We start from the raw sequence: 14,485 nt of genomic DNA, 5'->3' as shown, positions 1-14,485 counted from the left end.
TGAAAGACATTGGAGAAAAAGAAGCCAGGTATGAGAAGCTTGCCTAATTCCACTTAGAAATGCTGAGGGGCTGGACAAAAGCAGCAGCAGGACAATTGAGAGGAGAGCAGATGTAAGACGCATTTTGGAGGCAAGATCAACAGGAGCTGGTGACAGGCAGGAGGTAGGAAATGAGAGGAGAGTGGAGTCCAGGAAGACTCCTGGGTTTTCTGGTGATAACCAAATCCTCCCCCACCAACAAAATTACCACGGTCTAGCTGTGAGGCCATCTGCCAACCTTCAGCTCACAGCAACTTTCATTTTCCAAAACAGAACCCATGAGCAAACAGACACAATTCCTAACTTATATCAGATCTTAAAGTGACACACAAAACAGGGAGAGAGACCAATCAGTTAAATGAAAATATTTAAATCATCAAAAATTTTCATACATTAACCACCAACAACTACAAAGTGCCAAACATCAGATTTCAGGGTGAGTAAATGAAATCATGATGAAGAAGTACAATATTATCAGGAAATTTGGTACCTAAAACAAACACCGACAAATCAATTAATAAGCTCCAAGTCTCTGTATGTCTGGCCAGGCCCATGACAGGCCAAAATGAAATACAGTGTCCACCCACCATGTGTTTACCTTCCTCTCACACTCTGAGTTAGAACACAGTTCCTCATAAATATTTAACTTAAACTGCAAAACCGAGAGATCAACTTGTCACATTAACACCAGGAAATTATGTTGAAAATCATATGGTGATAGCCTCCATTTTAATCAATATTCTAGTATTCACATTTATATTGATTTCAAAAGACAATTTAATATTAGGTATTTCATATTTACACTAAAAATTATCCGAGTCCATATTCAATTTAATGTGAAATTTCAATTAATTTTTGACACAGGAAAAAATATACATATATTCCTAACTCTGATACAAAACACTGATTATTTGGCTGTAGTCATCTGGTCTTAAGACGGTGAAGAGTCTTCGTAAAGAACTTCATCTACCTTCATGTCATGTTCATCCACTGGGACCTGCAGGCAAATCTGCTCTTTGAAAGCCAAGGCCAAGGTGTAGGGTTTCACTTCCTGACATTGCAGACAGCGCTTCAGGTAGGTGTCATAATAGCCTTTGCCCCTCCCCAGCCGGTTGCCATGTTTGTCAAACCCAAGACCTGGCATGAAGATGAGATCAAGTCCCCCTGTGGAAAAAAGGAATAAATTTGAGAGGATTAGCAGTTTCTGCAAGATCACTTTGGAATGAAATGTGGTTTTCTTTTTTTTTTTTTTAAGTTGTAGATGGACACAATAGCTTTATTTTATTTATTTATTTGTATGTGGTACTGAAGAGCGAACCCAGTGCCTCACATTTGCGAGGCTAATGCTCTACCACTGAGCCACAACACAAGCCCCTGGTTTTCTTTCTTTCTTTCCTTTTTTTTTTAGTTGTAGTTGGACACAATACCTTTATTTTATTTATTTAGTTTTATGTGGTGCTGAGGATCAAACCCAGGGCCTTGCACGTGCTAGGCGAGCACTCTACTGCTAAGCCACAACCTCAGCCCCTGATTTTTATTTTTAATGACATCTATTCTTTCTCTGATTCCTAAAGAAATATATGATCACTGTAGAAAGTCCGGGGAGCAGGGGGAAGAGCTGGACAAAGAAAGAAATAATTACTCAGCAACTCAGTAAGTCCTTCATCCATCCTTCCGCAGTTCTTTCATGTATATCTTATGTAAAAATGCCAGATTCCCATGCCCTAAAGAGACTCTCTGAGGATACAGCCTAAGAACTTCTTCCTTTTTTCTAACATACAGATAATTCTACATATCTGTCAGGTTTAGGAACCATTGCCCCAGGATAATAACAGCTGGAGGAGTGGGAAAGGGTGAGGGAGAAGCTGAAAAGGACAGCGAGCAGAAGAGGTACCATGCAGCTCAGACAACCTACCTCTCTTCACTTCCCATCCCCCTGGAGAGGTGAGGCCAGGTTCTCAAGCTTCCCCAGATGCACATGAGGCAGGTTTTGGCCTACTCTGGGACATTGCATAAGTACAAAATGAGGTCCCATAACCAGTCACCTGGCAGGAATCTTCCCAGGTAACACAGGGACCAGAAATTGGCAAGGCATCATCAGGATACAGCAGGCTGCTGGAGCTCAGGGTAAAGGGCAGGTTCTTAGAGTGGGAGTCTATGAAAATAGATAATAATGGTCACTAGGTGGAAGACCTCTGTGGATATTATGAACCTCTGGCAGAGAGGACAAGGACAAAGACAAGGACTAGTGCAAGAGCCAAGTGAGGTGTCTAGCCCAATGCTTTCCCCTGAGGCCTTCCTGTATTGGACCTTGGCCTCCTAAAAGCTTTTGTGGGGGCTTCTAGATGACCTACAGATTAGTCATGGACTAACCACTCAGACAACTTTGTTGCCTTACACTGTGTTGGAAGACAAGAACTCTCCAGAACAGGATATTACTGGAGATGGTCAGACTGCCAGCTAGGTCGGCCCCTGCTTTCAGCAGCTGTTCTGACTTCTTGCAGAACTGTGAGGTTAACACAGCTTCTCTCTGGCTCCCAGCAAACACCTGTCAACCCTGCTTGCCAAAATCCAGCAGAGCAGATCTCAGGTTACAGTCATGACCTTCCTATGTAAACCTGCCTGTCCATTCTAATCCCCACTTACTAAAGGGCCCTGGTCACTGATCTGTGTTCCTGTCCAGCTCATTTTCTCTTAGGATTGACACTGACCTGTGCTTTGTCTGTTAGCAGAGCCTACTCAGGATTAAAGTTCAGCTCCTGTCTTCTAAACCTAGAACACACACTCACACACCTTCCTAGGACTCCTGGCCTCTTTACAATATGGAAAGTTGTTTTGTAAAATACTCTGAGGGACTGACAGGTGGGGGCACACAATCTCTGCTCTTAAGGAGATGGCAGTTCAGTTAACATAAAACATACACATGTAAAATCCATTCCAGTGTAAAGCAACAATCTCTGCCAGTTGTCCCAAAAGCAATAGACACAATGGGTCTTCAGCAGAAGAAAAGTAATTCTAGCTAGGTGGTCAGGGAAGGAGGCATGGAGAATGTTAACCTGACCTGGACTTTTAAGGACATGTCAAAGTCATAACTGAACATGTTTCAGAACCGAAAGAAAGGTGGCAGGTGCAGAGTGATGAGAAGAGAGTGGAAGGCAGTTTATTTGCTAGGACAGAAGAATCAGGCTGAAGAGCAGCAGAAGAAATGAGTGTGCAGTTCCCTTGTGCACTGTTAGCAGAAGTATAAAATGGAAGAGCTGCAATGGAAAACAGTATATAAGTTCCTTTGAAAATTAAAAACAGAGGGCTGGGGTTGTAGCTCAGTGATAGAGCACTTGCCTCACACATGTAAAGCCCCGGGTTTGATCCTCAACACCACAATAGATAGATAGATAGATAGATAGATAGATAGATAGATAGATAGATAGATAGATACTGTGTCCATCTATAACTAAAAATATATTTAAAAATTTTAAAACAGAACTACCATATTATCCAGTTATTCCACTTCTGAATATTCATCCAAATAATTGAAATCAGAGTCTCAGGAAGACTTCTGTTCTTCCATCCTCATTGCAACATTATTCACGATATTTAATAAGTAGAAATAGCCTATGTGTCCATTGTGGCATAAATGGATAAATAAACTGTGGTACACACATACAATGAAATATTATTTAGCTATGAAAAAGATGGAAATTCTGCAATATGGGACAACATGAATGAACTCTGAGGATATTACAGTAAGTGAAAGAAGTAAGACACAAAAAGACATGCACTGGAGCTAGGGATGTGGCTCAGGGGTAGAGTGCCTGTCTAGCATACATGAGGTTTAATCCCCAGCACCGAAATAAATAAATAAATAACAAATACAATATGATTCTAATTCTATGAAGTATTTGGAGTAATCAAACTTTTAGAAACAGAAAGTAGAATGTCAGTTGCCAGAGGCTGGAAGAAGATGGAAATGGGGAGCTACTGTTCAATAGGTACAGAGTTTTAGTCATACAAAAAGAAAATACTCTAGAAATCTGCTCTATAACATTACATTTATAATTAATACAACTTTATTATGCAATTAAAATTTTTAGAAGGGTAGATCTCATATGCTATTTAACACATTTTTTTTTAAAGGCAGAGCAAAAGGGAAGCCAACAGAATGGTTAAGATTTCCAGTTAACTCAATACATAAGAAAAAAAGGGCAAATTTTTGGAGCAGCCACATTTAAGCTCTTGGAAAAAAAAAAAAGAGAGAATAAAGAAAAGAAACAGAAAGGTAAGAAAACAAAATTCTAGTTCCCTCAAGTTATAATTAATCTTGTTCCCTCTATTCTTGTTACTCCCTGTACTACAATTACAGCTCTGAAGTCTACCTTGTCCTACAGCTGGTTGTATATGTCTTTGTCTACCCTCCTGGACAGCAAATTTCCTTGTAGGCCATAATTTTTTCCAACTCATCCTTCATGCTTGAATTTTAATAGAATTCTAGGCCAAAGGAATCCTGAAAGATGAGTGTATTATCTGCAAATGGATCAATCCTGGCATGACATCCCATACTTTAATAACTCCAAGGCATATAGATTCAGATCAAGGTGGCAACATTAGGGAAAAACAAAATGATATAAGTATATCCTTGCATGGCTGCCAGTTCAAAGAGAGCTCTGCTTAAGCAAGAAAAAGAATAGCCTTTGGAGTCTTAGGTCACTCAAGACTCTGAAATGGCCCTTCATAGGCAGATGGGGGTCCTGACGTCCTATTTGGGATGTTGGCTGTTGGACCTCCTGCCCACAGGATTGCTAATTTCTCCATTCAACCATAGGGGCACCTATTGTTGCCCCTGGCTTCACTTCTTTGGAATGCCCTTCCTGGTCTACTGCTTCTGCTACTTGGTGAATTCAAGCATTTTCCTAAAACACATATGGCATTTTTTGCTTGATTTCATTCATTTGTTGTTACCCCTGAAGTTCTCCCTATGCCTTAGCACCATCATCACATGCATTACTTCATTACACACACACACACTCACCACACACACGTGGAGCTCTTCACATATTCATAACACTATGTAGAATGCTTCTGCCACCCACCTGCAAAGGTGAAGAATCAGTGTGGCATGATGATGATGCACAGGTTCAATATACTGGCTCAATGAGCTTCCTGTGCACAAGCTGGTCCCACCCTGGGCCATGCCCACTAATAAAGAAAGATCCTAGACCCACTGTAAATTATCACAAAGTTAAAACTCAGGAAAGGAAAGGATAAAAACCCTTTTTCTCCTGTATTTCTAGTTTTCTAATGTGACTTTGTACTCCAAAACTGCAAACTAACCTTGGAAAACTGACCCAGTCCCACATACTATATTTGCTCTAAGACAGTGGTGTCCTCTGAAGGCAGGCTGGAGTGGTGGTTAGGAGCAAGGGCCACAGGGCTATCTTAGTTGTGTGGTCAAGAGCACTGCCCAATTTTGCTTTAATATTTTCATCTGCAAAACAGAACTGGTCCTGGAAATGAAATTAGATAATGCTAAGAAACTCCCCAGCAAGGTGCCTTTTATGATCTTTATATTTACTATGATACTTTTTTCTTTCTTTTTTTCAATTTTTTTTAGCTGCAGAAGGACATAATACCTTTATTTTATTTGTTTATTTTTATGTGTGTTGAGGATTGAACCCAGTGCCTCACATCTGCTAGGCAAGTGCTCCACCACTGAGCTACAACCCCAGCCCTAGTTTTTCTTTTTTATATGAATAAATATCAGGCACTATTACTTGAACCAACTGGCAAGGAAAAGAGTAGTGCTCCTTCAGTACTTCAAGTCAGTTTTTTTTTTTTTAGGTGTAGATGGACACAACACAATGCCTTTATTTTTATGTGGTGCTGAGAATCGAACCTGGGTCCTGCCAGTGCTAGGGGAACGCTCTACCGCTGAGCCACAATCCCAGCCCTAGTACTTCAAGTCAATTTTTAATCTGAGCTTTCACAATCTTACATTAGAACTGGCTCCCAGCTCTAGGATTCAACACAGCAAGAAAACCAAAGGAGAGTGAGGTTATAGAATAGGAATCAGCAGTTTTTTCCTGTGAAGGTCCAAGAGTAATAATTTTAATTTTAAATTAATAATTATCTAATTATTATTATATAAATTATTATATATATATATTAATAATTTGCAGGCCATAGGTCTATGTCACAACTTCTTAACTCTGCTGTGCACTGTAAACCCAGTCATAGATAATATATAAATGAATAACTGTAGCTGTGTTCCAATCAAATTTTACTTATAAAAACAGGTAGAGGGCCAGATGTGACCTTTGGGGCTGCAGTTTGCTAAACCCCACCATAGAATGTAAAGGAAGAGAGTTTCAGAAACAGAGACGTGGAGATAGTGTCACAAGTGGCAGAATGGACAAGTAAGCAGAGGACATAAAAGTATCTATTAGATTTGGCAATCACTAGGGAGATGGGAATAGACACCAAGCTGCAAGATCTTCGTTGAAAAAAGAAAAAAACACATAGAAAGTAGGCCTTGGAAAGAAATGAAAAAGAATTTTATAAATACTTTTCCTCATTCCTAGTTCTGAAGCACTAGGCTCTGAGGATTCAGTTCAACTTTCACAAAACCTTCTTTTTAATTCTGTTAGTGAGGCAGCAGCTAGGCCACGGACACCTCCTCAGATGCCCTAAGCTCAGACTCCCTGTCCTGAGATCTTCAGAATGTAGGTTTGGACAGCAGACTATCTATGCCATAATACTTAAGAGAAAGCCAAAAATAACAAGTGTTACAGCCCAGGATATGCATGCAACTTTCTATTTTCAACAGGTATAACAGTACTATTTTTATACTTCCCTTTCTCCTTCTAATTTTTTTTAACGTACATTTAATAGGAACTTCATGACTTAGGACATTCTCCAAAATTAACCTTCTGCAATATGGCCAGAGTTCTCTCTTCTACTCTTTAATTCTGAATGTACCAATTCTCTTGAAAGTTCACCTGGTTATCCCACCTCTAGTTACTTCTGGTCCAAATCCAACCTAAAATGCACAATTCATCCTGGTTCCTCTTTGCTCAAAATATTTAGCCAATCACAACCTCTTAAAGATAACATCCAAACCCTCTTACCAGGTATGTAGAACCCACTGCAATCTCATTCGCATTACCTTCCCACACCATCTCTCACTGCACTCTGGTAATGCCCATTAAATGGACTGATTCATTGTCCCACAAACTCACCTCATGATTTCCTGTCCATGTACCTTAACTCCTGCTAAACTGTTCTCCATTCCTGAGGTCCTTCCACTCTTTTTCTTATCATAACAATCATCATGTTAACCTCAGTTCAATTTTCACCAAGTCTTCCTTTCCACTCACTTAAGTGTAACCAGCTCTTATCCCACACTGCACAATGCGTACGATCCACAAAGAAGTAGAAATCCTTCTCCCTTCACTCCAGGAACCCAAAGAGGTGTTAAAACAAAGAATAAGAGTAAGGGTTATAACAAGTGATTATTTCACCATATTTATCTTAGAGTCCTGATATACCCAAGTAGTCACCTATTCAGACCATCCCATGAGACATCTAACTCTAAACCAAAGTGCTGCTTCTAGAAGAGCACTGCAATTAGCATTTTGGAAGTGCCTACAAGGTGACAGGCAACCCTAGGTTTCAAAGGATGAATAAAACCAGCTGGTCAGGACATCTACTAGTAAGGCAGTGGGGGGCAGAGATTATCATATCCATTTCACAAATGCTCAGAGGTCAACTTTCTCCTTATGGTTATTCAGCTCCTAAGAGATGAGGCTCTCCCAGGTGAGTAATGATTCAACAATACACACTGATCTTACTGACAAAAGATACAGGTGAGATTAAGCAAAGAGATGGAGGGAACATAATAAGGCCAAGTACCTTAAGAATCAGAAGAGAGGAGAGGTGGAGTACACAGGCTTCTAGGCAGGATGTGTGGGTCTCAATCTCAGCACCACCATGTATTAGCTACAAAACAATAGTCAAAACTGCCTTCACCTAAACCTAGAATAAATAGGCATATTATGATATAGTCCCTGAGCTATTAACACCAAACATCAACTTAATAAATTCCTGCATGCCTTCTTAGGCCATGCACCTGACTACTGAGACACATGCACTTCCATCAAACATGCTTCCAAAACATGAAGAAGGTGAAATCCTAAAATAAAATACAGGACCAATAATTCATGATAGCTCTTGTGGGAGAACTCTCAAAAATCAATACAATATACTTTGAACTCATTATGGTTGCCTTAGAAATAACAGACTGAAGCATGACCCCCTTGAATCACTAGCTCTTCATAGTAAAACAGTGCAGAGCATACAAAGGCAATAAACAAAACCATTAAGAGACTATAATTAATAAAACATATTCAACCTCTGATTATGTATAAAAATCATATTTTGAAAAAACATGCTTCCCTATAAATCTATAATGCACTTAAAGAAGAGCCAACTAAACACTAACTAACACCTAATGTGGACTGGCAATTTTTTTTAAATTACATTGTAAATGTACCTTCACTTTTTCTGCCATGTTTGGTCCCAATATATTTTTGTCATTTAGGAATCTCCATGTAGAATCAAGCATGCTATAGCAAGAATCATCTATTAAAGACATGATTTTTCACAACTGATCATGTCTGCATTGGTATTATAAAATCCTTTCTTTTAGCACAGGCACCCAGGTTTGCATCAAAATACAGGGACTGGGGGCTGGGGATTTGGCTCAAGCTGTAGCGCACTCGCCTGGCATGCATGCGGCCTGGGTTCAATCCTCAGCAGCACCACATACAAACAAAGATGTTGTGTCCGCCAAGAACTGAAAAATAAATATTGAAATTCTCTCTCTCTCTCTCTCTCTCTCTCTCTCTCTCTCTCTCTCCCTCTCTTTAAAAAAAAAATACAGGGACTGCATTTGTCACAAGAGCACTGGGGACAAGTATCGAACACCATGTAAGGTAACCTTCTCCTAATATTCCTGGGTATGACAGGTCCTTCTGTTCATCAGCTAATGAGATATTCAGAATACAAGACAATCATACGGAGATTTACATTTAAAGCATACAGAGCCTTACATTTAAAAACCTAAGAGCATTATGAGTCTGAGGTTTTTACTCAACCCTATGGACACTATGTGTTTAAATAAAGAAAGTAGGAGGTGACTGGAGTTTAGACTCTTCTGGGTAAAGCTGAAAGCAAAGAAAAAAGAAGGCTGAATGGCAATGTGGTGACTTAACTGCTGAGAGACAGGCCTCCAACCTAGTGCAGACAGCCTAGACAGCAAGGTCAACAAGACAGAAGTTGAGCTAAGATGAACTATGAGGACCAATCACACTTCTCCCTATAATGTCAGTACACTTCCACAAGAATATATCAGGAGAATGACCATCTCTAGAGTAAAGACTTGGATGAAAAGGGTACTTTATACTTTCACACTACTTCTGTATAAAAGTTTTTACCATGTGCACATAAAACAAAATACTTTTAAATACTCTCTAAATGTCAACCTTCTAGTCTGTCAAGGACAAGAGCCCTGGAGACAGTTTAGCCCAGAAGTTGAGGTATGGGCTTCTAGAGAGACTGTCTGGATCCAAATCCTACAAGTACCACTATTAGCTAAGAAATATTAGTCAAGGTACTGAATCTCTCCTTAAGATGGGAATGATAATACCACCTGCTTTGTAGAGTGAGTAAGTAAATAAAGTATGCAAAAACTCTAGTAAATGCTAACTTATATTATACTTAGAGATATGAGTAATATCTATTCTCTTTTTTCTGACTCTGAAAATTATTTTCTTTCGAATCATAACACCCTTCCAAAAGTTATGTAGACTTTCTATCAGCTCAAACCACCTCCCGTCAGCAGGCCTGGCTCTCTACTGCCACCTTCTGTCAGTTAGAGACATCCACAAGAGACTACTAAAGCCCAGGGGAAAGCAGGAGCCATAATGGCTCTCTGAAATGTAGACTCTGACACAGGTGAAATGGGAAAGCATTCATCTGTTACAAATGGCCTTTCCCTTTACAGAGAATCCTCTGAGGAGTATATTTTTACAAACCAAGAACAATGGAATTGCTCTTTTACACTGTCTCTCAGCGTTTTCGCCAAGTGCCAGACACTGCTCTAACAACTTCACAGACACATCCTCATTTGAACTGTCCAGCAGTCCCCTAAAGCAGACATTACGATCCACTTTTTCCAAATGGGAAAACCAAAGAGGTGATGCAATGTGCTCAAGTCATATGGTAGTAATGTCAGAGTTGGAAGTGGAGCTCTGGCACTCTAGCTCTAGGGAAGTACAGGAGTTCCTTGTTCCCTGCCTGGAGAGTAAATTCTACTTACCTGCCTTAGAGATATGCTCACGCAGACTGATCACAGCATCTATACCAGTCAGGTCAGGGCCATGACAAGGAACAGACGGCACACAAACTGAGGATATGAGAGGAGTCTGATAAAAGAATGACTTAAACGGTGAACAGGACTTTCAGAGTAACTATTAGGAAGCCTTGACTACCCTTAAGCCTGAAAGTGCAAGGGGTTGGGCTAGGGTGAGCATGGCTATGGTCCCAAAACAGCTGCAATTAGAGGGACTACAGGACAGCAATGTGGACAATGCATTGGGGTGGGAAAGATCAACACCTACCTCACTCTCTGGCACACTCCAATCTCTACTGGTGCCTCCTGGTATAGTAGGGTACACACACACACACACACACACAAATTGACATTCTGAGTACTCAGCAAGTGAAAAGACAGACTGTGGGATCAAAGGAGGCCTACTGAAGGGATCCAGCAAGATTTAAACATATCAGTGTTACTCCTGGGTTTGATGAGGTGGCTTATTTTTAATTTATTTTTTATCCCCCCCCCCCATTTTTAATTTCTTATTTATGTCATATCTTTGTAATCAGAAAAAAAAGTTATTCTTCTTTCAAAAAAGAAATAATTTTTATGAATACCAAGAAAAATTTTCAGTCTTCTTTAGAAGATACATGTAAAACATGTTAGCAATTTTCTTAAATTTGTGTTTTTTATTATATCTTGACCAGTGTGTTGTTTAGGAAATATGTCCAAATTTCAACAGGTAAAAATAATTTGATTTACCTTATTTTCATCACCATCATCATCACCATCACCATAAACAGCGACTACAACTGTACATGAAAGATGCCAAGCTAGGTGCTAAGGACCACAGAAGTGGGATGGGGTGTCCCAATACTTCAACTACGGGGATTTGCAACTACAGCCTGGCAGCCAAATCTGGCTCCAAATAAAGTTTCACTGGAACACTGCTGAATAGTGCTTTCACACTATGACAGCAGAATCGAATCACTGCAACCGACATAGCACAGGCCACAAAGCCCCAAATATTTACTATCTGGCCCTTTAGAGAGAAGGCTTTGCCAACCCCTGCTTTAGGGCATCTACCATAAGGTTCTGGGTGGGGAGCAGGAGTCAATACTTCAGCTTATCCTTTCTTAACATATATTGACCAAAATAAATCTTATTGAAAGAAAACAATTAAACTATCTTTGCTGCAGATAGGCAAAAACACAGCAAGTAAGATCCTTGGCAGCATCAGTCTAATCCCAATAACAGTATCTAAATGTGACATCTATTTTGGCTCTGAGTTTAGGATACTTTCACCATTATTAATAATAAAATAGACTTAAAATAAACAGGAAAACTGAGAAGAAATCAGTTTAAAAGAAAAAACTAGAGAAACTGATGGAAAAAATGGGCAGATAGAACTCTTCAGATTCTCAGATCTCTTTAAATCAAAGCTTAATGATTCTAAAAATTTTAAGAAAAATTTCTCACTTGTATGTACACAATTAAGAAATAAGTCACAAAGGTTCCATTTACATGAGGTGTTTAAAGCAGTCAAATTCACAGAAACAGAAAGTGATGGTGCGTGCCAGGGATTGGAGGGAGGGGGAAACAGAGCAGTTGTCTAATGGGTAATGGGGTAAGAGTTTGGGGTCTGTAACATGAAAATTTCTAGATCTCTCCCACAATAATGTGAATGTACTTACTTACCACTACTGTACTGTGCACTTAAAAATGGTTAAGATGGTGAATTTTATGCTATGTGTTTCTTTACTGCAATAATAAAGCAAAGAAATAAAGAAAGGAAAAGAATGAGACATTGGGGGAAGACTGAAGGGCAGCCTATCCTGTGGCACAAGTTTACATGAGGTTGCACTCAAGAAAGAAAAGAAAAGCCTGGTTTTCTCTTGAGAGCAGTGAAGAACAATTTCTTCAGATACTGAAATATAATGGTGCTTTTGGAGCTCTTGCTATTTTTCTCACTTTTTAGAAGACAAGTTCTCAAAGTCATTATTCTAAATAATTATAGCACTGTGTAATTTGTATGTCTTAGGAACTTAGCAAAATGGAAACTTCTCCCTGGCTTCCACCATTTGTTTTACCAAGACATTAAATAGGCACTTGAAAGTCCTGTAACCTCTCTGGTTCCATACATTTAACTAAAACAAAATTACATGGTCCATTATATTTCTTCTGCTTGCTCTCTTCCTCCAAATCTAGGAGGACTCATAGCTCGACTAATATGAGCCTTGTGCCATCTACAAAAATTCTATTACTGCAAGTCTAAGATAAAGTAACCTACTGCTTTGAAATAATAACACCTGGATTTTATATAATGTCCTTTTCCAGTGAATTCCAAGTGCTTTTTTCACTCCAGCTAGCCTTATTATCTGCTTCAATAAGTCTTTTTCTGGTAGGTAAGAAACTTGCTCTTGAAACCCTTAATGTTCCCTAAAACCTGCAAGAGCAGCTTGACAGAAAAGAGGAAGGAGGAAAAAAATTCTGAAGGCTTTTCCCTCAATCAAAATTCAATGGATCATGAAAACAGAAGGAAGGACCAATAGAGTAGAGAAAAGGGACAAGGAGGAGAGAGGGGGGTAGAAAAAGGGGAGTACTAGGGAATAAAATTAACCAAATTATGTTATATTCATGTGTGAATATGTAACAACAAATCCCACTATTATGTATAATTATAATGCACCAATTTACAAAGGGAAATAACCAATGAAATCAGGTCAATAAATAGCCAAGACCAATAACTAGATACACGGAAGGCCCTGTCCATAGAAATACGCAGACGGTAGAGACAAGTAATTATCAATAAAGACCTAACAAGGGGGCTGGGGCTGGGGCCCAGTGGTAGAGCACTCGTCTGGCATGTGTGAGGCCCTGGGTTCGATCCTCAGCACCACATAAATAAATAAAATAATAAATAATAAATAAAATTAAAAGGTATTGTGTCCACCTACAACTAAAAAAAATTTCAAAGAAAAAAAAAGACCTAACAATTTGCCCACCTAAAAATTTGCCTAGTAAGTTGATGTAAAGAGAGAATTAAGTAACTGAATTAATGGGTAGAGTAATGTAAGTAACAGGAAATAAGTAAAAAGGAAGAAAGTTATATCTCTTCAAGGAGAGGGAAATAACCACTAAGGAGGTGGCAATTGTGTGATGTGAATGATAAAAAAAATGAGTAGGATCCTGAAAATCAGGATGAGGCAGGGATAGCACATGAGACATAATAAAAACAGAGCGAACAAAAGTACAGATTTAGATAAGTGTGGCATGTGTTCAGAGCCAGTAACTGGTTCCCTTTGGAAGGACTTATTGAAACTAAAGCAAGATGCCTAGAAGGATGCACTGAAACCATACTGAGAAATGCTTCCAGTGGCAGAGTAAGAAATCTACTTAACCCTGCAGGTGGAACCAATGTATCTCTTGGTCAACCTCTGAGAGGAAAATGAAGTAGACAACATTAGCTACAGGGAGCCAAGCTGAGTTTCCAGCCTTCTATATGTGTGTCCCACCTTTTGAGTCTCTGCTTTTGTAATCCTGCCCTTCCTTTACACTCAACTCACAGTTGCTTCCTTCACCTTCCCACAGGCTTTGGCTACTCTAAATTCCAGTGAGCAATGGCATCAGAGCTGTTTGTAGGTACTTACTAATGCACTCTGGTAGGTTCCCTCCTCCTCGCTAATGATCAAATGTCCTACATCCTTTTCCACAAGCAGATTTTGATAGAGTGGAGTCAGCTGATTTATCTGAACTATCAGAAGGAGGCTTTTTTGAAATGGACATACTGACTATTTTATAACTTTGTTTAAAGCTTCCCCTAAGTGTTCTCCTGACTTCTTTGCCATGATTTGTCTAATGACCATAAAACAAAGTTTTTCTATTATTTGATATATTCATTGAAAAAATTTATAGATTCCTTGCCAGTATTTTTCAATACAGACAGAACTGAATAATTTATATCATTTTTCTCAAATTCAACTAGTGGAGCTATATGCAGAGAGGGGGTGGGAGTTATTCTATTGATATTATACAGGTATGTATACACACACACACACACACACACACACACCA

General features: G+C 39.3%; 1 protein-coding gene across 3 annotated transcripts in view; it reads right to left on the bottom strand.

The window, feature by feature from the left end:
* Positions 1–389: 389 nt before the first annotated feature.
* The window catches only part of Mthfs (methenyltetrahydrofolate synthetase), a 58,129-nt gene continuing 44,033 nt past the window's right edge, over positions 390–14,485 (bottom strand). For 2 of the 3 annotated variants that reach the window (XM_015480345.2, XM_048793824.1), the window contains exon 3: positions 390–1,203. In XM_015480345.2, the coding sequence (XP_015335831.1) occupies positions 971–1,203 (233 nt within the window). In that variant the 3' untranslated portion in view covers positions 390–970. Of the gene's footprint in view, positions 1,204–1,982; positions 2,195–14,485 lie in introns of those variants that run through there. The other variant, XM_048793823.1, reaches the window with a different exon arrangement.

The sequence above is a fragment of the Marmota marmota genome, unplaced genomic scaffold (assembly GCF_001458135.2).
Source record: "Marmota marmota marmota unplaced genomic scaffold, marMar, whole genome shotgun sequence".
NCBI classification, from domain to species: domain Eukaryota; kingdom Metazoa; phylum Chordata; class Mammalia; order Rodentia; family Sciuridae; genus Marmota; species Marmota marmota.
This window is presented reverse-complemented; position numbering and strand designations above follow the sequence as displayed.